This window comes from Calypte anna, chromosome 4A (assembly GCF_003957555.1).
Source record: "Calypte anna isolate BGI_N300 chromosome 4A, bCalAnn1_v1.p, whole genome shotgun sequence".
Lineage (NCBI taxonomy): Eukaryota > Metazoa > Chordata > Aves > Apodiformes > Trochilidae > Calypte > Calypte anna.
The window spans coordinates 33,788,947-33,815,124 of NC_044248.1; the positions used below are offsets into that span (position 1 = coordinate 33,788,947).

At 40.4% G+C, this 26,178-nt stretch overlaps 1 protein-coding gene across 1 annotated transcript in view; it reads right to left on the bottom strand.

The window, feature by feature from the left end:
• TMEM131L (transmembrane 131 like) overlaps positions 1 to 26,178 on the bottom strand; it is an 80,619-nt gene that overhangs the window by 48,659 nt on the left and 5,782 nt on the right. The window contains 1 exon segment of the mRNA XM_030449895.1: positions 23,708 to 23,751. Within this exon segment, the coding sequence (XP_030305755.1) occupies positions 23,708 to 23,751 (44 nt within the window).

The window sequence follows — 26,178 nt, forward strand, 5'->3', positions numbered from 1 at the left end:
CAGGTAAAAAACCAGATCGGTATGATTTTTATGTACTCACAGCCACAAACCATGGGTGTTCATGTGCAAAATATGTTACACACATTCGTTGCAAATAAGCAGACTCATATTCTTCCCAAAGTGCAAAAGAAAAAGATCTTTCTACATAACATCATTATTCATACTTCACTAGCCAAAATCACAAGAGAAGTATTTCTCCTAAAAATCCAAACAAAAGGCCAAATCTACTCTGAATAAAATGTGTTGGTGTCTTTTGGTTTTGCTACGTCTCTTTTTTTTTTTTTTTTTTTAAACAAAGCTTCAAAACCCTGTTAATTCATCTAGCTTTATATATAAACACCCAGCAATCAGTAGAAAAAGCTGCATCTGAGCAGAAACAAATGGAAGTTTCCTGCCAAGAAGTTCATGCCTGTGTTCCTTTTTCTTCTATTAGCTCCTTCAAGTCTTCCTTGTATTTCTACTTCTTTAATTGATTACTTAATATTATTTTAGGATGCATGTTATCTAATGATTCAGATACCAACATCTGAGTTGAGAATAAAAGTAACTGCTACTTCACATCCTTTCTTCATCCTTCCTTTTTGTGCTCTTTGTTCACAGCAGATAAAGAAAAATCAAGTCAGGGAAAGGCATTTTATTGCTGGGTCTTTTTATACATGGTTGCAGAGTTTTCTTGGAAGCAGCAGGCAAAAAGAACTGGATTCTTAATGTACAAGAGGCCCTTTTTGAGTGAATCTGCTTAGGTGGTACTGGTTTTATTTTTCAGTTTATTGATAAATGTAAAATTTAAATTATGTTTGGCATTTTGGCACTTGCCATGTGCAGTGCAGGAATATTAACGAAACCACAGGATGAGGTTTTGAGATACGAAAGCATGGGAAAGCACAATTTTTATATGTAAACTGAAGCAGAAACAGTATTTAAAAACTCTCATTTGCCAATTTTAGATTAATTCCTTTCGCCTACACCTGATAAACAAAAAGCAGTCTAAGAGGATGAGATTGAAGTGTATGGGAACAACCAAATCCAAATACTTTTAATAGCTCTGATTACAGCTGATAAAAAGAAATTATTTTGACAAATGAAAACAGTTAATAAAGTGGAAGTTGACGTTCAAATAGAAACAGTGACTGAAACAAAGTCTTCTGCAGACCTGATATAAACCTTTGGTTTGTCCCAGCCTCTACCCAGTCTCTTCTCTTTTCTCAACCTTCCATTTGCCAAAAGACAGTAAAAGTACCAATCAGTGCTTACATGAAGGTTAAACTGCAGCTCCTGAAAGACATACAGCAATTTTAAAACAGATGATAAAACTGCTTGGAAATACTAAGTTAAAACTTGACTTTACCATCAAGACAACTCTGCTGAAAACTGAAACAGGAGTATTTATAAATTACTGGGGGTTTTGTGACCAAATTTAACTTCTTCCCTAGAGGCAGCAAGAGTCTTCAGAAATCACAAAGCAAGTTCACTTTGCAGCAACCCCATAGAGAAATATAAGAAATAAGAAAACAGAAATATAGAATACAGAAAGTGTCCAGCAACTAAAAGAAGAAAAATGTGAGTTTTAAACACTGGAAACCTAGAAGGCAAAAAACTTCAGTATTTTTAGCACTACATTGTTTGGGGATGAGGAGGAGGACTGACTCACTGCTTCTGAATGCTTGGGATTGGCAACCCATTGCTAGGAATTCACTTACATGCTTTACCAGAGAGCTGTGCCGCTTCTGGAAGAAGAGTGGTCATCTTTATTTCCTCTGAACTATGCTGTGTACATCAGGGACCAAACCCTAGACTGTGGAAAGCAGGAAAGGCCAAAATGGTGTTACCCACCAAGTAACGTGTGCATTCATGCCTGTTATTTTCCACACTTTGGCTAAACCAAAACAGGAGAGGGGAGCTAAACCAAAATAAACCAGTGAAATGGGTAAGAAAATCTCCCTAAAAACAAACAGCATGATTTATGCCAAAGTCATGAATTTAGGAGACAGATAGGTCTAGGAATCTTCAACTATTCTAAAAAACAAACTTCTGAAACTGGCAGAGCAGAATATAGCCAAGACCTACTCAGCAGATTTTCAATAGGCTGATACTTTGTTTATTTCAAAAAGTGCTGAAAGAGCCAGGTAAGCCTTTCTTAACAAGTAAAGCACAAACCATTCCTGGTTAATTCCATTCAATCAGTCTCCTCCAGCACCTTGAGCAGACTCCTCCCCTCTAGCCCTGGTGTTTCTACTGCCATTTCCACTGAAGGGAGTTATTTCCACTGTCTTTCTGGGTAACCTTCTCTCCTCTTGTTACCTATGCTATCTCTTCCTACAAAATTAAGCTGCTAGACCCTTCAAAGAATAGTTACCTAAATCAGCAGCACTCTGTTTCTAATTATTACAAAGCTACAATGAAATTGCCATGATCAAACTCACAGTATCTCAGAACACCACCTATAAAGTCACATTTTTCAACAGAATATAAATGGAAGGGAAAAAAAAAAACAAACCTGGCTTTTCTCCCTACTCTCATACCCAAACAACCTCCTTGTAAAATGTCCAAAGAAGTTAAAGGTGGCTTGTGATAACAGGATAAGACTCATGAAGAAATCTAGCAGAGAAGATAAGCAGTGAAGCATGAAGGACTATAGTGAGCGTCCTGGTGAACACAGAGGGCTTTCTTCTCCAGATGTGCCTCTGGTTTGTATTTTAGCAGCAGCACAATAAAGCATGTTTAAAAACAGGATGGAATTATTCCCTCCCATAAATCAGTCCTCATCTTCTGAAATAACTGAAATCTGTACTAAATTAAGAAATTAATTCACAATTACTTAAGTTCATTTGAAACCGTTTTCTGAAACCTCTTTAAATCATTTATCCACCCAGATTTCAAGCTACAACGAAAACTCTCTAGAGAAGGTCCAGATGGACCTGTGTTTTTTAGACATCTTGGACAGATAGTCTGCTTGAACAAAAAAACAAACAAAAAAACTTAAAAAAAAATCAAAAGGTATAAAAACCCAAAGAATCCCCCAGGCACAGACCTGGAAGAACAGTAAGTGGGTTATCAGTAAATTGAGTGTGCAAATCAGGAACCTATGTGGCCCTAAGCTGAATCTGAAACTACTTGTGGATACACACAAAAAAGGGTCTTTTTTCATCTAGGCTGAGAAATATCTAAATTATTTGATTTGGATGAGTGTACGTGGCCCACTAGAACAAAATGAACAAACATATTTTCCTCTGAAGCATCTGTACCACTGCTAGCAAACCCCAAATATCCTGGCAACCAGAACATTCACCTTAATTTTCCTTTTTGTGTTGTATAATTTAACAACTGCCTGTTCACACTTTGCAGTATTTCAAGAGGTGATCTCTACTGATAACTGCTCTGAAATGAAACCTTTAGTTTGCCTTTCTTTTTTTAAGCCGCTTTAAAATTTAACTATTTTAAGAATCAATTTTTTAAGAATCAATTTTTTAAGAATCACCTGTTAAATTGAATTGTTAAAACTGCAGAAACATTAAAGTTGTGTTTTTTTTTTTAATTCTTCCCAACATAAATTAGGAGAGTCACTTGCCTAATATAAACATGCACTTTGACTCCTCCAGGAATTGGCATGCTTGCTGTTTTATCTTTAATTACCAGATCTTGGACTTCTAGGGTTATGAGAAAATACTGCATTTCACCTCTTTTAAAAGAATGCTTTTTGCCCATGAGTATGTGAAATAAAAACACAAATACCAAAAGCAGACAAAGAAGCTCATTCTATGCTTTTTTTCCCCTTTTTTAAACATCAAAGCTTTTTAGGCAAATTTGCTTCTTCTGAGTAATTTGCTTGCCCTGTAGTTACCAAATCCCCTCCAATAAAAGAAGGCAAAAAACAAGAACCAAGCAAGCAACCAAAAACCCAAAGCATGTTTAAACTGCCTGTATAACCCAGTTCTTAAAAAAATCGATGCTAAGATCACAAATAATTTTTGAGATGTTAACTTTTGCCTATCTTAATTAAGCGTATTAAAAAAGGCAGCCCAACCTGAAAACACCCTGGCCTCCTTTATACATGTAACTAAATGGCTGATATTTGAACAATGCTGCTCAACCCTTAACAACTTAAAATCACTTCAAGAAGAGCTATGAAACTCCATACCTCTAAAAACTCACACTGTTTGCCCAAGTTCCTGCCCAGAGCCTCTAAACTGAAAATGAAACATTCTCAAGTGGAGATGTGCTGCTCTTAGCCATTTTCAGACACTTTAAAAACATGAACCCTAGAGGAAGATCACACAGAGAAGTACCCAGAGAAACAGCATCCATGGTGTCAGCACACTGCTTTCACTGGTTAAAAGCAAAGGAATAACTGCAAGCCTTGTGCTGAAGTACCATGAAATTTAAATGACTGTTCTCTACCCACAGTTTTCAAAGCATTTTACTGAAAGCAGTCAAATTTCACAGCATGGCCCTGTGAAAGAGGAAGGATAAAAGAACCTCAAGAAAGGCAGAAGACAGAGCACAAACCCACCTGCCTTGTACCTAAGGAGAGCACACTAATTTTTTACTTACTAGGTATAAAGTATTGAGATCTGTCCTTTCAACAGCAAAACCATGGCAGATTTCACTGGCAAGGGCTATTTTTAAGCATAGTCCTCCAGTAACATTAGGAATATAATAAAGGAAGTGACAGGTATCTATGCTATCACAACTTCCTTAATTAATTCTCTTCAAAATAACAACAAACCTGTTTTCTGTTACTACAGAGTGCCTACAGGACAATGAGCAGTATAAAAGGAAGAGATATTTTGCCTTTTCAGTGCATCCATTGCAATTCTGTATTTACTGTTTTAAAAAAAAAAAATTAAAAATCATTTCATCAAGCACAGAATTTTACCCCAAAAATCTCTCCAAGATGACTCAGCAGCAACTCTTCAAGTGTTTCACTTTAACATACCAGGGCAATGTATTTTTATTATTTCTCTGGCTGGGGGGATTCTGGTTCCTGGGCTGAGAGTAGGCGGGGCCATGGGCAGGAAGCACAGTGGGGCTGCAAAGCTCACGGCAATAGGAAGTTACATTCTTGTCAAATATCATTGTACCAAACCATTTCCTTTTTTTATTTACAGCCATGGCCAAAAATTTCTGTCTTGACAGAAACCATTTCAAGCTAGAACAGTTCTGCAAAACGCATGAAAGAGCTCAATGGTTGCTGATAAGTTTGACCTGCTTAATAATTAAGAATTGTAATCTTCCTACAGCAATGAAGAGTGATCACCTTCCTGCAAGAACTGCCTTTTGCTGTTTCTGCATTAATCCAAGCCCTTTAGATCCTTTTATACTGAAAGAGAACAAGCCTGTAAGACAAATAAGGGAGAGATTCGTATGGTAAATCTTGGGCCTACAGGAAACCATCACACCAACCTGTTACATACTAAACAGTCCCTCCTCTTTATCCCCTAAAAAAAAAAAACAGAAAAAAAGAACACTAACTAGAAAGGAAACTAAGTAAATACAAGAAAATTTAGATTTAGCACTTTAAGAGATACCACCTGCTTTGAAAAGAAGTCATGAGAATGTCAGTGAGTTCACATCTCTTCTTAAGCTGCAAAATTCAAGCCTGACACCAGTGGAAAACATCAGCCTGGACTTTGCATTTCTTCTCTTTTGTGAATCTCACCCAAACTTTTTAAAAAAACCCTAGAACTATAATATCTGAGCATCAACCTTTAACTTCAGTGGTTAACCTACCAACATCCAATACCATTCGTTGTTTAAATAAACATGAAAGATGAACAACCAAAATGGGTTCAACATGGAAAAGTACACGTTACCTACACTGTGCTTTACCAAATAGCTTCAAATGCTATTACTGTGGAAAAGCAAACACTGCAACATAGTGTCTAGATTCATTAGGAAGTTTACAAACTGGCAAGACACTGGGGAATGCCCCCTCAAAAACTTAAATACATTGGTATCTTTCAAAATCTTCTTAGCCAACCTTAGTTTAAATAACATACCAAGACTTTATCAGTGCTATGTTTCTGCTTTATATGGAGAAAAAGCTATTGCAGACTTATTAAAACTTAATTTTCTTCTCTAACAGAGAAATTTCATACAAGATTCATGAAACGTGCAAACACGCCAGAATTTAAGCTACATATACTAGCTTTCTAAAAATACCTGTTTTTTCATGTCACTGAATACGTCACACAAGCTGTACTATGACTGAAAAAATATGATGCAAAGAATAAACATAAAGATGAGGACCAGAGCTACACTTTTCTTAGATACTTTCAGCATGGTGCTGCAGGGTGCATTTTCATCTTCATCTATATGCTTCATTAGCCAAATCATATATACCTAAAGTAAAAGCTTTTCCAACTCCTCATGCAAAACTCCAGTTCTGCTTTTAAGCACATCCCCTCCTGTAGGCAGAAAGAGATCAGGGCAATCCTCCACCGGTACTGGATCGTTCCTGCTTTCCCAGCTAAAGGCAGTAAACCCTTTTGGTAGCAGGACACCAGACAGCCAGCCTGCCAAATTCCCTCAGCTGCCCCTTTTGAAAATAGCAGCTTGCTGCACTCTCCTGTCTTGTGTCACTCAGCACTCTGGGTCGTGGTATGCAAAGTGAAAAGACAGCTCCATGATTTAGTGCTATTAATAAAAGGAACCACTCTCAAAGTGTATTTAAGACTTACCCCCAAGTCTGACTGTGTATTTATACTTCATTAGATTATACTGTTAAAGAAAACAGCAGGAAATTTATACAAAAAAATTCAAACTGGCAAAAATTTTAAAAAATTTTTGCATTAAGAGGATTAGTAGTTACAATGCTTATTGCAGAAATTACCAGGTCCTTACAAAACATCTGGGATCTTTTGAAGCCAATGCACAGCACATGCTCTGAGCCAATTCTTCTGACGTACAAAATGCTGTAACCTTCTGCTATTAAACAAAGCAGAACCATATGAAACACACCCTATTTCACTGGGTTTATTAACAAAATGTGTACCACCAGGAAAACCTCAGGTATGTTACGGTTGGCATGCTAACCTCTAGCTCTGATTTCCAGCAAGGGGCACCTTAACCCCAGAAGTTAACACTTATTTCCTGCAGCAGGATAGCTGGTAGGGGAAGGAAGAGGGGAAAAACAAGCTAAAGAAAAATAGCAGCAGTCATCTTTTGATAATTTTGTATGAATGAAAAAAAGTACTTGCTATCAAGTACTATTTTAAGATTCCACCTCCCCTAGAATCTTGCCGTTCTTCCTTTATTTCAAAGCTATGAAGTTAACCAGAGTTCAACAACTTGACATTTTCACCTGTGAAGCTAAGGGCAAGGAATCAGGAACACCATTTTTAGTTTCTTAAACAAGCCTCAAAGCAGAGGCATATTTCCACTGCAAGAAAAGATGCACTTTGCTTCTGCATGCTCCACATATTAACCTATTTGATACCAAGCTGCCCATGATAGGAAAAGCTCCTTCAAAAGGCCAAAGATCTCTCTGAAGTCCAGAGATGTATTTAACCAAGTCTGGCTGTACATCTCCTGCCACTCCTTTCTCTGCAAGGTAACAACCAAATAAATGAGTCCTGAAGGACCAGTGTGGAGCACTTTGCCCCTTCTTAGAGGTGTATTCAAAGATATGGACATGTGTCACCTAAGTGCATGAAAGCAAGCTTGGCAAGTGCATTCAAGCACTGGACAGGCTTCATCATGTCATTCCATGGCAGCATTTTGCTCCAAAAAAGGAGTAGTACGATGTGGATTTTGGCAGGAGTATGGCAAAAAGACAGAAGGAATAAGGAAGTATGAGGTGCCACCCCAAACCATGGCGAGCAGCAGGTAATAGATGGATTTGCAGCTACCAGAAGATTACATTTTGACACCTCATTTTGCCATTTCACAGCCTGTAAAATTTCAGCAGAGAGAGGCAAAATTTTTAAAAGTGCAAGTCTTCAAACCAAGTGTCACTGTCCCCAGTGCAGTGAGCACTCCAGCAGGACCTAGCCTCCAAGCCAGACCTTATGACAAGACATTAAGGAGCTTGCAGTTCTCCATATCCTAAATGAGCTCACTTTGGGAGCAGAAGTCTTCGTCTTATAATCCCAGAAGTGTACATTCTCCACCCACCAAAATGCAAACCACTGCTTGGATGACCAAAAAAGAATTAACAATTGTATTTATTTACAAGGAGGGAAAAAAAATCCAAGAAAAACTGAAAGAACGGGGACCAAGGCAGATGGGTGTGTTTGTTTTAAAGCGACTGCCCACATCTGTAGGATCAGCCACATTATCCCAGCAACAGTGGCAACACTGACAAAGGCCAGAAATGCCCCCTTTTCAAATGGGCAGTTTAAATGCTGCAGAAACTGGGTCAGCAACAGGCCACAGAAATACCTAAGCAGGCAGCAGGCACCTCCTGGGCTGGAGGCAGCAGGCTTGCAGCAAAGGCCTCAAATAAAAGACAGAACACACCAAGACAGAAATCAGACAATAGCTATTGAAGAAAGGCAGTTAATAGCAACAAAGCACGTAAAGCACGGGTCAAGGAGTCGGTCAAGTACAGGCTCTTCAACTCCCTGCCCTCCTCCAGTTGCCAGGAATACAGATTTAGACACAAACCAGTGATGCACATGGCACACACAGCATTTAACAGGCAGGCACAAAAACTAAGCAGAAACATTAAATCCACAAAATGGCAAGGAATGCAAAACTTTATTCTACAATATGACACAGCTGCTGACTTCCCAAGGGCAGCACAGTGCTCCACATTGTTCCAGTCTCATTTAAAAAAAAAAAAAGTAATTGCACCATTTATGCTTACATATGGCTAGCACATACATCATCTCTGTGTTAAGGTCTTTACTATGTGTATGTTTATCAATGTGCTTATTGTACAGTCCTCAGTTTTAAAATGTCAACCTACAACTTCAATCAATAGGACAATGTAAATCAGGACAAAAAATAATATCCGTAGGTAAAATGTGAAAGGTGACCAACATCACTAGTGAGGTCTGGCTTGCTGACAGCTTTGCACCCTGTGTAATAGCTGACACAGATGAGTGTGTCTGCCAGCCAGAGTGAGGAGACTTGATTCTGTTTTACACAGACCCTTAACATCATTTTACATAAATGGAGATGGTGGTTATACAAGGTCCAAGCAGCTACAGATCAGTCACTCCCTCCTTTCTCTCATTTTTCTCTCACTTCCCTTTTGCTATTGTCTACTTTTCTTTTCATGGTTAGATAGCAATCTGCTGTTGTCCCTTATCAGTTTTACTACCACTTGAAATAAGCAAGTTTTTAATTTTTCCCTTCCGACCAGTATCTTTGTTCATTTTGAGTTGTTTTCAGTGGCACCATTGGGGTTTTTTCTATACAATCTTTAATAATTATTTTTGTTACCACCTCTCTGGCAATTACACATTGTCCTTTCCCCACTGCCAAATTCTATCCAGACGGGTTCAGCATCACAGCTGAGTGGCTCCCAGCACCATGTTAAGCAAGATGTCTCACAAACCCAATTCACCCACCAGCTGCCCAACCTCTCCCTACCCAGCCAGGTGACCACCCGTGGATGGCAGCATCCTGTTCTGGTGGCTTTTGCCTTAACCAACCTCCTGCTCTGAGCCTCACCAAGAGGCTGAAGACAAGTGACCTGAGCACTGAGGCAGAGAGCAAGCATATGAAGCAGCTCTCCCAAGCCTTGCACTCACTCACTCAAAGGTCAGGGTGGTTGCACAGCTGCATTTTGCTTCAGCAGCAGAAAACCCTACAGTGCCTGAGGTGCTGACTGCCACTGCCCCACAGTGATACAGATGGAAGCCATGTGTCTCAAGTCCCTGAAAAACGTATGAAAGAAAATCTAAGCAGGCTTGTTGTGAAAGTCAGAAATGGTGGGTGTTTGAAGAAGCTACTGCAGCCTTGTCCTCTGCAGCAAGGGGAAGCAGCAGAGGCAGGAGAGCTCAGGAGGAACATGAGCACTCCCTCCTCACCCTGAAATTCAGAAACCTGTCATTCCCCCCCCTCTCTGAAGGTCTGAGAAAACCAGGATGCTCCCATAAGCAATTCAAAACAGCCAAATAAAAATTCCTTGACTGTCCTCTGGCGAAGCCTCTTTCTCTCTCCCTGAAGAAGGATCTGGGGGTGATCAGCTTTCCAACAAGTAAAACTCTTTCCTGAAATTATTCCTCCACCACTGCCCAGGTAGGGAGCTTCCCCACGGATGAGACCACACATAGTGAGGCTGGTGGTGAGGCTGGATCCTGCCTGCCACTCAGGGCCAGCTCCAAGTCATGGGGCAGCTGCACCTCTGCCTGGCTGCTGACCTTACAGCTCTTCTGTTGCGTTGAAACACATTTTTTATCACCACCAGCGCAATCTGACCACTGCCATTGTTAGGCAAGATGTCTCTTGCTGACCTGCTTTCAAGCAACAGATGGGCAAGGCAGATGCCACGATGGCACTGTAAGCATATGGGATATCACACAATGCCCTAACCACAGGGCCATAACACTGCAAAACAGTCTCATGGCCTCAGTAACACTACTTGTTTTCCACTAAGCCACTACCTTGCTACCACCTTCTCCTCAGAGGCATGGCCCCTAAGGCTCTGGCTCCCCATCAAGAAGTGGGACTGGGCTTGTAGCAGCATCAACAGGGCTTGTAGCAGCCTCTCAGGGGAGAGCCATGCTGAGACAATGATGAGCCCAGAGGAAGTGAAAATGGGAAAAAACATCACTCAGGGCAACCCGTGGTGTAGTTTGCTACAAGATGAACACCACAGGGTACCCAGCAAGACAGCTGGCACTTAATGAAGGGAAAGAAAACCACCCATCCTCCCACATTCTGCAGCAAAACCCACTGCCTCTCCACCCAGAGGTTTTACTATCAAGCCACTGCTGTAATCATGATGCTGAGCAGCATCCCTGCCCCACAGCACTGAAGACTTGCAGTGCATGATGAAGGAGTTGATCTGCCCTGGCATTACTCAGCCAGGAACCGGTGTCCAGTGACCACAGGGTGCCAAAACTGTGTGTCCAGCCCTGTGGGTAATGACTGCCACATGACAAGAACTTTGGTAGAGTTCTAAGGTAAAAACACAAACCTTTTATATTTTAGAGGCTTCTAATAATGTTTGTTAGACTGTTCTACTTCCTAAGTAGAGAGCAAACAACCTCACACAGTAATTTCTGCACTAACTCCTACGAAGGCAACAAGATCTTTCAGGATGACATCTATTATCTGCATCTCTGAATTTCATGCAATGTACACCTTCACACTCTAAGCAGTGCCTCAGTAGCAGCAGTCATGAAAGTGTAATTACTCTTAAATTTTAATTTACAGCCAGTTTAATGACTGATTGCAACTTATCAAAGAAAATAAAACTGTTGTATTATCAATTGACTAAAATCCATCCAGTTTTGCGTTTTTATCCTACAACTCTAAGGATTCAGCTCTGTTGTACAACAACAACTGCTAACACTAATGATGTATATGACGATGGGTACAGAACCAAGAAAAGCCCTGAGAAAACGCTGCACTTTGCTCTGGGGCTTTGACAGAGGGCAGCAAGGAGGCCCAAGAACCTTAAAATCCAGCACACATGCATTTTCAATTGCTTGTGGAAACTGCACCTCTCATCTGAGTGCACTACAGCAATGGAGTTAAAAGGCAGCACAATGTACAGGAACCTCAAGACCTTGGAAGCTGTACAAAGGATCCTCCTTGCAAATAATACAAAAACAAGCACGCATCTGTTTTTTCTCTCTCCAGTGCTAAACACATCACACTGAGACTGTTGGCTCAGAGTCAGAGTAGTCTCCAAAGTACCTCTTTGTTCCAAGTGTATTCCCAATGGCAGTGCAACAGACTGCTCTGACAAATGTGGACTCGTGTCCTAAATGCCAGGAGATGGCATTCAAGCAGATACACACATTTTCATATGGCCCCATTTCAGTTTGATACATGACTGCTGAACTCATTTCTGTCCTCCCTGGTATGAAACAAATATCTACAGATGAAGGGCTGCTAAGAGTTGCCTGATCTCACCAAACCCACACACTGACTATGGAAAAACTCCTTGGAAGTTTGTTTTCAAAGTTTTGTTTTGTGAAGTTTTGTTTTCACGGGGGAAAGAGAACCAGGAGGACATAAAGTGACAGGTGATCTTTTCTGATTGGCTTAATTTTGGTAACCAGAAATCGCTGAAATAATTGAAGCAGCTCTACAGGAAAAGTTAGGACCTCAGAACACCAACAAACTCAAAGAAACATCAAGTATTAACATTTGGATCCAGTGCTAGCCAAACACTGCCTGGTCTGAAGGGAGTGTACAGCAATTGATGGCAGCACTTGTAATGGCTCAAAGCCATCTCTGGAGCTCCTGGAAAACTGAAAGTCTGTATAACAATCCCATTTTTTGCCCTGTCTGAATATGCACAAAAGCTTCTCAAGCATATACCCACCACCCAAGTGACTTGGAGAAGCCCTCCAGTGTATCAGGAGGGAAAACAGGGCTGGAAGAACATGGCAGAATTCAGGGGCCACAGAGAGAAATTGAGTTAAATGAGAGAGATTATTAACTTCCCGCTAGACCAGGTATCAGCATTCACATATAATTTTTAAAAAACTAGGAAAATTCCCACTGAGGAGATAAATACATATGTGCTACCAACAGGGCAGAAAGTAGCATAAACTAAGATAAGCAGATTACAAACTGGTCATTTATCTCTTCATCCACTTTGTAAAGCTGAGACTGCCTATTTAATGAAAAGTCAATCTTTATTTTTTGAGACAGAGGTTTAGAGATATGCAACAACAGAATTATGTTTTGGTCACTCTAAGAAAAATAACCAGGCCCCAAAATGAAATATTAGAGCAATGAACAGCAATTTTTAAAAACTGGAAAGCATTATGTAATGGTATATATATGCAAAAGGTATATGAGAACAATTTTTACTTAAGGTCATTTCTTCTGATTCATGTATATTATTCAGGTTTCTGAAAATCTTCCCAAGCATTCCAAGGTGTGTCAAATTATCATCCTATTGATATCCAAGCACATCCAAAGACAAGACCAGTTTCACATCTTCAGCCGAGGTCTTCTATAAAGCAAGTTCATCTACATTACTGCAAGTGTCACTATCTCATCACCTGAAAGAACAGTTTCTAGGCTTAAAAAGAATAGTTGTTTTCTGTATTTCTCATGCTTCCTTAAGGAGTGTGCTGTTGTGAACAGACATTTCATTAAAAACTTCTTTCTTGCTTAGAAAGCCCAGCTTCTAACTGAAGCAACACAAAACCATGAACCAGAAAAAACCACACAGCACCAAACATGATACGCTGTCTTAACTTTCTCTTTTTACTTCCAAGTCCTTCCAGCTTCTTCATGTGTCTTCACAAAATTTTGAAGTAGAAGTTGGCTTTTATCAAGCAGTAACAAAAAGTATTAGTTTGCACTTGAGATTTCTTAATTTTTACATCTGTGGAGTTCTGCAGGTGGGTGAGATGGTAAATCACTGACTGCAGTTCACTAGGTGCTACAACAATATCTGGCAGCTTGACCCTAACCTGGACATTAGTAAAGCCTTCGACACTGTTTCCCTCTTCCCAATGTTTCCCACAGCATTCTCCTGGAGAAACTGGCTAAATATGGCCTAAATCAATATTACACCTTGCTGGGTAAAAACTGGCTGGACGGCCAGGCCCAAAGAGTTGTGGTGAATGGAGTTAAATGCAGCTCACAGATACTGTTCTCCAGGGTTCAGTGTTGGGGTCTTTGATATCTTCATCAATGATCTGGATGAGGGGTAAGTTCACAGATGACACCAAGTTGTATGTTGATCTGCTTGAGGGTAGGAAGGCTCTCCAGAGGGATCTGGACAGGCTGGATCAATGGGATGAGGCCAGTTGTATGAGATGCAACATACAAGGCCAAGTGCTGGGTCCTGCACTTGGGTCACAAGAACCCCATGCAATGCTACAGGCTTGGGGAGGAGTGGCTGGAAAGCTCTCCAGAGAAAAAGGACCCTGGGGATATTGTCAGACTGAATATTGACCTAGCAGTCTGCCCAGGTGGCCAAAAAGGCCAATGGTATCTTGGTCTATGTAAGAACAGACAACAGAACTACGGAAGTGATTGTCCTGTTGTACCCAGCACTGGTGAGGCCAAACCTCAAATCCTGTGTTCAGTTCTGGGCCTCTCACTATGAGAAATACATGGGAGGCACTGGACAGAGTCCAGAGCAGGGCAACAAAACTGGTGAAGGTTCTGGAGAACAAGTCTGATAAGGAACCTCTGAGGGAACCAGGGCTGTTTAGCCTGAGAAAAGAAGCCTGAGGGGAAAACTTATTGCTTTCTACAACTAACTGAAAGGAGGGTGTAGTGAGGTGGGTGTTGGTCTCCTCTCCCCAGTAACAAGCCACAGAACAAGAGGAAATGGTCTCAAGTTGCGCCAGGGGAGGTTTAGACTGGATATTAGAGAAACCTCTTCACTGAAAGGGTAATTAAACACTGGAACAAGCTGCCCAGGGAGGGGGCTGAATCACCATCCCTGGTGTTTAAGTGCTTAGGAACACGGGTTAAGCATCGGGCTCAGCAGAGTCATGGTTGGACTCAATGATCCTGAAGGTCTTTTCCAGCTGGAGTGATTTTGTGATTCTGAAGTAGAGAAAAGTCTATCTAAAAGTACAAGAAGTTCAGAAACATCAAGAACAAAGGACTACTTCTCACTCTCCTCTTGGAAAACATTTTCCCTTCTCACTCTCTCTCCTTTTCCTCGTAATTCTCAAAAAAACACACAACTTTATCACAGTGCTTTTTTTCTTTGCCTGAGGAATTCCTGTGTCTAAAATGTATATAAAGTCCATTTGTTCTCCAGAAAGCGAGTTCTGTTTTCTACACACAAAAAAATATCTGGAGTTGTGCTTCCCTAATTCTATTTCCACTGCACTAAAAGTTACCAAGACCTGCACAAAAACAAATGCAGCTTTATCCTGTGCACTTTGGGCACAGGGGGAGGAGAGGAAGATAAGGTGGCAATGAACAGCCAGCTTTGCCCTCTATCTTTCTTATCTCAAGTGGCAGCCTGGATGTAACATAAAATGGTGGATCTTGAGAGGACAAGCAGACACCTAAACTATTCATACTGACTATGTGTTTCTCCTAGGTGATTAAATTATTTGATTAATGCAAAGTCTTCTACAAATAAAGCAAATATTTGAGGTTACTATTAAGAATTCTGCAAAAAGAGTTATACACACAGTCCTTACATGTAAGTGCAGTATTTGATACACTCTCTGTCCCTGGAGAGGACTATTTTGCCCTGACAGAGTTGGTCATTCTGCAATAATGACCATGCATGACCAATAATGACCAGTAATGATCAATGCAATAATTTCACCACAAAGAGAAAATCTTCCCAAAGCAGCAACAGAAGAACATGAATAAGAAAAATTATGTTGAAGACAAGGGAACGAAGATGTTTTCTAAAACTTATGCTTGAATTTATAACCAAGACTAAACTGAAAGTGGTGCAAATGAGCTATTTGCTTTGTTTTCCTATCCATGGTTTTACTTATATTAACATGGCAAACACCAAAATTACTGAAAATGCTCCTTCACCTACTTGCCTGCAAAGTGTGCACTTGCAGCCATTGCCAGGGCTGGAGAGCAGCTTTCCCAAAAGCACATCTGCTAGTCAAATAAAAATATGTGAGGCATTATAAGCAAGGCTTGCATTACCTTTAAGTCTCTCTGAAAATGAGAGGCAATTAACAGCATTGCCTCTAATACTTCATTGCACTTCCTCAGATAGATTTCAGGTAACTTTATATTCAGCTTAAAAAGATCAAACCAGCATGGCTGGAGTTGATGATTCAGAAGTGGACTATATGAAAATCCCTGAAAGTGAGTAAGCTACTGTTTGGTTTGGTTTTGTGTTTGTTTCTTCTATTTTGTCACAACTTGCCCATCTGCAATAGCAGAAAAGCTATGAAGCTGAATGGTTACAGGGTGTCAATTTTCATATGGCTGATATTGGACTATTATTTGAGGTGTTTACAATTTAACTGCATAAAATTAAAATTACTGGAAATTAAGCCCTCTTAAGGGCAACTAAGAAGCAGCTATTAGGGAAGTAAAAATTTATTAATAATAAATGTCTAGATAAAGCTAAATCTTTTGTGGTCCACAAATCAGAAGGATTAGCCCAAGATTAACACACATCTGAAATTCATTACTGGTGTATTAAAATGTAATAGTAAAAGCCTAAGAAGAGAGCTCCTATACTTAACTACTTATATTACAGTAGCAGCATGTATGGCCTAACAGGACTATACAGGACTATAACAAGGACAAACATGCCACAGCAGATGTTTGCTTTTGCCTTCTTTTTTTTTTTTCTCTCTCTTCCCTAAACATACAAAATGTGCCCTAACATCTCTTTTTTTTCAAAACAAGGCAGGTGAAGTTTAACAAGAAAAATGCCATGTTCCAGAAAGGACTTGCAGCATGCTCACAGCATGTGGTTGCTTGGCAATAAGAGCTGACCCTCCCCATGTGTTTGCTAAATGCCCATTCCAACAACCTGTGCCACCAGGAAATCCCTCTGCTCCTGCACAGCTTTCCAGCCAGTACTGAAACAAACACAGAGTGGTAAGGAAGACACTGTATGCCCTGGTCCCACCTTCTCAGATTAGGACTGCCCTAATGCTAAAGATCATCTACTCTAGGTGGACGCTATTGCAAAGAAGAGGGCATAGGGTTTTACCAAGAGCCTGAAAAAAAAAAAAAAAGACAGCTACACACAACAACTGATGTACATCTGTGTGCACTTGCCTTCAACTTTTTACACAGTGGCAGGCTGTGTGAATCATCCACCCAAAAACCATCAACTGCCTCCCAGGCTATCATCACACCAGTGCAAACGTTTCACCCTCCTCCTAACCAACAGCCTCCTCCAACCAACAAGGCATCACTCCTAACAGAAAACAAGGTGGTCAGCCCCACACTTACAGGGTCTAACCTGCTCATCTCTCACCAGCAACCAGCAGAGCAGCAGACTGGGCTGGGCTCCTCCCCAGCTCCTCCTGCACTGCAGTAGATAAGGAAGCAGAGAGACTGCCTTGGCATCAGTACCACCACCCAGCAATGGGCCAAAAGGAAGAAGAGAAAGGAAAGAAGGACGAAGGAAAGAGCAGGAAGATCCAGCAGATCCAGCCCAGAGCCACACTGAGATACAGGCAGGTGTCCCTGGGAGGAAGCACTGAGATGCTGTCCTACAGGTGAGCCAAGTGCCACACACAGCTCCAGTGTCAGGTCCAGCACCCATGCAGCACAGCAAGAGGGAGAAACTGAGGGAGATTTTCAGGCACATTTTCAGCTGACATTGCCATAGAAAGCAACAGGAAACCAATCAGAGAATGATAACAGGTAAATTGTCAACCTGGCAAAAATAAAACAGAGGTGTTTTAAATCCAGAGCACTCTTCTGGTGCAACCTGTGGGGCTTCACAAGGCAGGGGACAGCACCAAGAAAATGGAGAGGGCAAGACAGCCTCTTCCTCCTGAAGCACAGAAACTATGGAAGTTAAAAAGAAAGGAGATGCCATAAAACAGTACTCAAGAGATCTACAGAAGTGACAGAAAGCTCAGAAAATGGGGAAAGGAAGTGAAGAAATTACTAACAGAAGAAAGACAGAGGACATCAGAATGTAATACACAGTCCATCATTCCATTTAAAACAGGTCATTACATGCAAGACAGTTTACTCCAGCAGCACATATCCAGAAATACAGCTTCTTCACATACACTACTCCCTGTGCAAACAATAACCTCACAGCTCCAGCTGGGAGGAGGTCATCACTCCCTGCTATTTTTACCAACATAGAAACTGGGGTGAAGACAGCCCATGTGCCTTCTTAGCACAGCATGAGCCATCCGAAAGCACAAGTGCCAATTCTCAATTACCACATCAAGATTGTCTTGACTTCTCAAAGTCAGATTGTCACCCATGGGTGAAAAAGTCAATTTCAGGTCCGTGTACAAGCTGACATTCAGATCAAACAGTCACTGATCTGACCATAGGCACCTTCCAGCCCAAGAGGGCTCACAACAGTGAGAGAAATACATACCAATAGTTTTTTTTTTTTCAGTGCAAGCAGACAAGGTTTTGATCTTGAGTGGCACTGCAACAGCATATTGAAGAATAATTAAATCTGGCCATGTATCACCTTTAAAATATTTCACTTAAGGTCATGTAGAACCTACATGAAGGACAGAAGAGTTTGACAGTTCTTTGCTAAAGGTAGCAGGACCATCTGGTTTGCTGTTAACTCCAGCTCCTAGAAATATCTGGGTTAGCTCCTCAGTCCAGTGTGAAATGCAGTACATCTGGCTAGGTCACATTTCAGAAAGGTCTGAAATCATCTCAGAAACAAATAAATGAATGGATAGTTGACTCACTTGCTACCACAGCACTGGCATGCAACATGCCAGGAAAAAAAAAAACCAAAACCAGTATTTTACTCCCTGTATCAGCAGACAAGCAAAACAATTTTGCAGAGGAATTAATATTCTGGAAGAAGCAACCCACACTAGGGCACAGATTTCCCTAATAGCATTAAATACAAAGTTCAGCAAGGCAAAGTTTATCAGCGAGTAAATTACAACACATAAAACAGAGATAAAAGGCTAAAGCAGCAAGAGTTCAGCCTGTCACCCTGGCTGTGCCTGGCAGAAGTGTAAGGAAGCACAGGAAGAATATCACTAGTAGTTCCTTCCAAAAGGATGTGTCTTCAGCTACAAGAGATGCTGCAAGTCTGCAGACCTTCTAGCAATCGTGCCAGTAAGCATTTTCTTTTATTCCAGCTTCACATCCTCTGTGTTCCCTGCATGTTTTTTCTTAGGGAATTTCATCCAAGCATAACGGGTAGGTATGCGTATCTCGCTTCCACTCCTTGACTGCTAGGGATTATAAAGCATACATTTATTTCCTTAGGCATCCAGTCAAACTTAAAATTTGCAGTCCCTATTTTAAAATTTTAAGTAGGATACAACAACCGCGATTTATCAATTAAAACCAGAAGTTCACCAATATCAAAGCAGGTTTTGGTGCAAACAGTAAAAACACCCATTCTGTGCACACTGCAGAAACATGTTACTTTATGCAAGTGTATGAAGGATGACCAAAAAGCTTTTTTTCCAAAAAACAGGTTTTTTAATTTTTTAATACACATTCAGATTTCTGCTTCATTTGTAAAAAAAAAAAACATTTTGAAACTATTACAAACTTAATAAAAGCAACTGCTTTTACAAGTTAGGACCAAGCATGTACACTAGGAAAGTCTTTGACATTTTTCAAATACTTCTGGAGGAGTAAATTCAATGACAATCTAAATGATCAGTGGTACTTGATAAAGCTTAGAGTGGAAATAATGTTTCAGATGACAGCTCCTTTCAGACAGTTCAAGAACTCACCGACAGTCTCAAAACTACTTGTCATCTTTTCATTTTTAAACACTTTCTCAATGGATACTCAGTTTTAATAAAGATGTTTTAGAAATAAACACTATATAAAACAAAGTTGTTCATTAAACATGTATTCTGGCATGAAGTCATTTTTTATTACTTTCAGTAAGAAGAAGCAGAAGAGAAAAAAACAAAAAAACAAACCTGCTGATCCTAGCCTGTTTTTCATTCTTTTCCTGGCTTAGCCACCACCCAGTTATCTGGTACACAAGCATACCATCAGTACCATGCCACTGCTTTCCAAGAACTGGACTGTCAGAAATTATGACACTAAGAACACAACAGTCTTTTCTGAAGTGTCTAAACAGTCCTTCCATGGCACCAGACTCAACCTGTGCCTCTTGACTAGACACGAGATGAAGCTGTGACCAGGCAGGAACTGCCACGTATGGATCTCAGTGTGAAGCAGGCTCAGTTCTCTCCAGCCACTCTGGATTTTCCCTGAAGCAGATGTTGTAACTATAAGTCTAAAGTATCCACTAAACCCCCAAGTAATTTTGGAGTCTCTGCACCTTAACTGCTTTGTCTCTGAGGGAACTACCAAGCTATTCCCTTGCTACACTTTACCTTCCAATTTATCTTCCCTGTCCGGAGCTCTAATTTTATGGATGCAGCAAAAATCACAGGATCAGCCGTGAATCCCTCCTAGCAGTCAGGAGAGGTCAAAGTGCCCAGCACCAGCTGCACTATCACCCTAGCCAGGACCCACTGGGAGCTGATACCATCTACTGCCCCAAGCAGCTCCAGTCCATGGGGTCAAACACTCTCCCAGTGATCAAAGGCAAAGGTTCAACACAAATGCTTGACTGAGCTAACTGCATCACATGTAGGATTCACCTAGCAGCTGATACCTATCTACTCAAAGCAAAATATGCCCTCTCTCTCATAGGTAAAGGCTGGAAAATGTCCTCTTACTTGCTAATTACATACCAAACTCTTCATATCATATGGCTTTCCTTCTTTGTGGATTAGTAATGCACATCATATAAGAGCACATGCACATGCACCCCAGCTGGAGTACAGCAGTCTATGCAGGCCCAAATGCTCCTAAATATGTCAGGTGGGAAGCTGGATCCTCAAAGGCCTTTTCTCCAGAAGTCCTCAAAACCAAGGATAAAGAGTGGCATCCATGTGAATTTTTTTCTCTGCTCACAGTCCAACTTCCTTAAAGCAGAAAGCTAAAAAATTTGATAGTACAATTTATGCACATCACCTAACTGTACTGTCCCTTTTTTCTGTGGCTTGACTTCTGCATTTGACTCATTCTGCTGCTTTAGCAAAAGGGTAATAAAAAAGCAAGCCCCTAAATCTTAAAAATTTGCTGCTGCCACCTCTGACAAGTGAAATGAACAGTCACCAGCATGAAGGAAAAAATGAGCAAAGAAACAAACAATTAAAAAACCCTTTCTCTCAACACTTGTCATTTCTTCCAACAAAACTTCCTGAACTGAAGTTGTTCTGGAAGGCATCTTTTTACTGATGACTTTTTATTGTAAGAAACAGGGTGTTTTTTAAGGGAACTTGAAGGTTTTTTAATAGGCTACTCCAAATACATGTGGCTCTAATCCTGTCAAAGACTGGCCTGAAGCAGTACATCCAGCAGCTCAAGTATCTACGGCCCTGCATTTCTTATTTCAGAGTCTTATCCAGAGATTAAAACAACAAAAACAGCAGAAAGAAACCTGTGGTAGCATCCAAGCAATGAGAAAGCCAGGAATTATAGGCTGGAAATTAAGGATTTGCTAATTATCTTTTTCTCAGGGCAGCTGCAAATACATGGCCCTCAAAATCCAACATTTCTCATTCACATTCACAAAACAGCTTTTTACAAAAACTTCTATTCTCAAAGCACCTTTGCACTTACATGAAAACTTATATATTTGTTAAAGTTAAACCTAAGACATAAATAATGAGACTACATCCACACTCCTTATGCACTTGCCACAAAACCAACAACCCAAAAAGCCTACCCCAAAGGAAGATACTATAGTGTACATGCACAGAAGTCAGTTAGCTAATTGTTAATAAAAACTTTTTTCTTAAAAAAAAAAAAAAAAAAGTAGGTTAGCAAGCTCCCAAGAGAGCCCATTAACCCAGAATTAAAAACTGAATAAAACAATGTTTTGGGAAGAGACTTTCTCCTTTATGCTTCAAACTGCTCAACTCTCTACTTCATTCAGCTCTGGAGAAAATTCTGAATACCCTATGCCCATTAACTTCTTTTCATACCACTGCTTTAAGGTGCTTTGCTTCTGAGGGCTTCACATCAAATTTCAGTAGCTTTAGCTGATTTCCCTAGGGCACACTGGCACTCAATGAGATTGAGACGCTGCAAGCTCTCAGGTTTTGCTGCTACAGGAAAAGGAAATCCCCATGATTTCACCACATAGTAAAATAAGCCAAGGGAATGAAAATTAATATGGAAAGAAACCAGTAAATTCTAGTGTAACACACCTTTGCTAGATCCTCTTCCTAAAGTCACATTAAAATATTCCTTCAATATACAGAGCACACACAGATTGGTGTTTATGTATGGCAACAAACCAAAACAGTTTAAAAGATGCACACAAACCAGTGTCTGTTTAGGCAAGTTTCCTGAAGCATTACGGTATGACAATAGAAGGATGTTTTCATCCATGCAAGTGAACCTTGTAAACTATTCTTTCAGAAAACCAGCTCATTTTTGGAAATGAGTAATAACTAGAAAAATGTTCAAGCATTTGAATGGAAAAAAAAATGCAAACCACTTTTTCTTATTTCCTATCTGGGTCTAGAGAACTCTCAATCTTTCAGTAGTATTTTTATTATTGCCACAGTAGCCAGTTACTCTATCCACCTCTGGAGAAAAGTAGGCAGGTGGAGAGATTTTTTTTCCCTAAACATCTTTCCATCTTACCACCCTGAGACTGCTGCCACCTGACTACCTCTCAATAAAGAGAGGATGCTTAGCTTAGGCATGCAGTGAAAATTTTGCATCAAAACCATAGCAGTCCCCAGCTGAAAAATTGAAGTTCTGTATTTGTGCAGGGAAAATCCCTTCTTTTCACAAGGGAAGGAGGAAAAAAAAATCCCCTATGCAGGTAGCAGGTAAGCACAAACCATCAGCACCAACTCTCAAAAGCAGAAGGAATTCTCCCATCCTGTTTCTATACCATCTTTGTCACTCCCACCAAGATGAGCCACAGGAGCCCTAATGTGATGCAGGGATAAGGCAAGAAGGGTCCCAATGGGACAGAAAGAGGGGGAAAGAAGCATTGCAGTGCAGAACAGACCCATCATAACCATCCCCTTGTCACCTCACCCTCAGGTGACAGCTTCCAGCAGGGTTTGTGTTTCACCACATCTACTCGCTCTCAAACCCAAGTGAAGGACAAAGATGGGAGATAAATGAGAAAAGAGTTTCTGGCAAACTTCAGCCATCAGAGCATGGCAGTGTTACCCGTGTTTATTTTAAGTCTCGTGATCGTTCTGGCTGGCATGGCACTGAAAAGTGTACCCACATTAATGCACACCAAAGGAAGGAATTGTTTCACTGGTAGATGTCCAAGCATTTTAATCTGGACGGTCAGAGGAAGCAAAATGTGTATTTAAAAAATAATCTGTGATGCTATTTACCCAGCCCTTCAAAACAGAGGAGGTCTAATATTAACAGAAACAGCAGGGTTGAGGCTGCAGTTCTTAAGAGCTTTATTTTTTATCTGATTTTGAGAAATAAGGCAGGATATTTATTGTGCCAAAGCAAGACATTAATAAACCTTTAACTTTAAATCTTCTCTACCTTCTTCCCCAACTCAGTGCACATTAACACTAAGACTACATTACATAAGGCTTCTTAAGTTTGAAAATTCTGGAATGGAAAATTGTTTTCGTTTGAAAGAAATTAATTACAAAATCTACAATAAAGAAGAATTAATAAACATAGATTTTGTGTGTGTGAAAGCAGTGAAAAGCAAATGCAGCTTAGAAATGAGAAGAAAAATCATTTCAGTCTTGCATATGCTGTGCACTTTTCTGGTTTAGCTAATACAGTAACATTAAGATTAGGTGAGAAAATTGTAAGCTACAACTAATGAAAAATTATTTAACATGCAGCAGAAAAAAAAAAATTGGTAGTCTAATTACAATTCAGTATTTCCTAAAGCAAGAAACAAAACTAGCTTCAATACTCTTGATTTCACTTGAGTTTTGCTTACCTTTGCTCCTGTGGATGATCCTCCACATCCTCCTCCGAATCCGCCTGACAAACAGAAAAAATACTATGTAAAAACCTCAGAATTGCAAAAGGGTGCAGAGGGTATTTGTATTATTTATAAATCCTCCAAAGATGGACTCTCAGGTGATGTGCTTGCAAAAAAAAACTTCAGAAATCTAAAAATCCTATAGCAATTCTTTTACAAATCAAGTAAGGTGGATTCTGGCCATCCTATTTGAGGTTTCAGCTCATTTTGCCAAGATAAATGGTGACTTAACATGGCTACTCCATTTTTTTTCCCAAAAAAATAAGTTGGCTTAACAGACTCATTTCCCATTTATACAAATGGATATACAAGATTCCGGTCACACATATAATCTCAACCTAAAACCATCAGTTGTCTCCAAAGTACAGGAAGACTGCGTACTCCACCTTCAGATTATCTGACCCCCATTAGAAAATTTCATTAGTCAATACCTAAGGAAATAGGATGCAGAATACCTTGGAATTCAGATCACTTAATGCCAAACACAAGGGCAAGGTACCACTTTCCAACAGGGACAGTGAGATCCCAAACCCAGACCTTATAAATGATCAGCAGCACATACAAGAATTTGAGGGAGAAGAACTGTTAAGAACCCCAACAGCTTAGCTCAGTTGCTGCACTAAGGTAATTTTTGAGACACTCAGCTAACAAACTCTGCCAGCCTGCAGCTCGCAGCAAACCACCTTGAGCTGTCTACAGAAAGGAACTCAAGTGTTGGTTCAATGAACTCCCTGCAGGAAATCCACTTAAAACAAGCAGGTAGCTGCTCAGAACCAGCAGAGATCTCCAGAAGAGCTTTTGGTACATCTCAAAATGGAGCAAGTCACAGCCACCCAACCCACGCTGATAAAAACAGGGACAATTTTAGGGAGATTAACATTTTTCAGGAAGAGGTCACAGTTATTTTGTCAGGAACAGCTGGTAAGTTTTCCCAGCTACCACTTCTGCAAGCAATGGTTCCACAAGGCACAAGCTACAGACATTAGCAATGAAAAGGTAGGAAAAAAGGCTTTGGGGAAGGACTTTTTAAAAGGGCACACAGCAACAGGGCAAAGGGTAATGACTTTAAACTGGAAGAGGGTAGATTTAGCTTAGCTATTAGTAGGAGAAATTACTTAGTGTGAGAGTGGTGAGACAGTGGAACACGTTTCCCAGACCAGCTCTGGATGTGCCATCCCCAGAACTGTTCAAGGCCAGGTTGTTCAAAGCCCCCCAAATAGGCCTTTGAGCAACCTGGTCTAGCAGGAGGTGTCCCTGCCCATGGCAAAAGGGTTGGATGATCTTTAAGGCCCTGGCAACCCAAACCATTCTATGATCTCATGGAAAACAAACAAAAACCTTTCAATACTAAAAGAATGCACCTTCCACCACCCCTCCTACACATTTCCCATGTGAGTGCATCACAGAACAGGGCCCAAGTCACCAGCTTTGACTCTACCCCCTTTTTTCATTACCTAGTGGAAAAAAAAAGAAAGCAGGCAGCCCCACTCACCTATTGAGACTCATGAAGAGGGAAAAAATTACAACCACACTAAGGCAGTAAATATGGTTGTTATAATTAATAATAAATGACATTATTATCGCTAAATAATGAAATTATGACTAATATTGTTACAGATCTTGCCAAAAGGTACCAGATGCATCTAAAGTCAGTCTTTTGTCCTAAGCAGCTCATCCAACAGAAGCAGCACAGTCTTCACCACAGCATAACCAAATCATAAAGACCAACAGGGAAATACAAGTTAATTTGAGGACTTGTCAATTTTTCTGTATGCCTGCCCTTAAAGGGATTTTGAAGACACTGTGATAATTGTCCAGGTTCAGCAGCACATCATATGGCTCTTCAACACAGACCTCCCTTCAAGAGGTCCTAGCCCCTGGCCCTCAGAAAGACCTGGCATCTCCTGTAAGCACTGAGCAAAGCCTTACTCTACCAGTAGGGCACAACACAAACTCATTTTCTGTTTTCCAGCTTCTCCAAGCTCCTTTTCTACTTCCAGAATCTCAGTACAATACCAAGCAGAATTAAAGGACCCATCATCCAACTCCTCCAGAAACAGCTTCTTTGCCACAACAGGCTGGCGAGCTATCATCATTTTAAATGGCTTAACTCCTCCTTTAAATGGCTTAACATCTGCCAGGCATCTGAAACCTGGGACCATATCATTGGACAGTGCTCATCCTTAACACTGGCCATCTTTCCACTTAAAAAAAATAAAGTCTCACTCATGTAAGAAAAAAAAAAAAAATTTAAAAAATCACCCTTGACTACAAGGATGCATAGAGACTCATTTCCAGCTTTGTCCTATTTTCTGTATGCTAGAGGCTACACATATACTTAGACTGAGCATTTAAAAAACAAAAAAAAGGTTTCTCAAACTGCCATGATCACCAGACAAGTACTGCAGGGGGATGGGAGGAAGGGA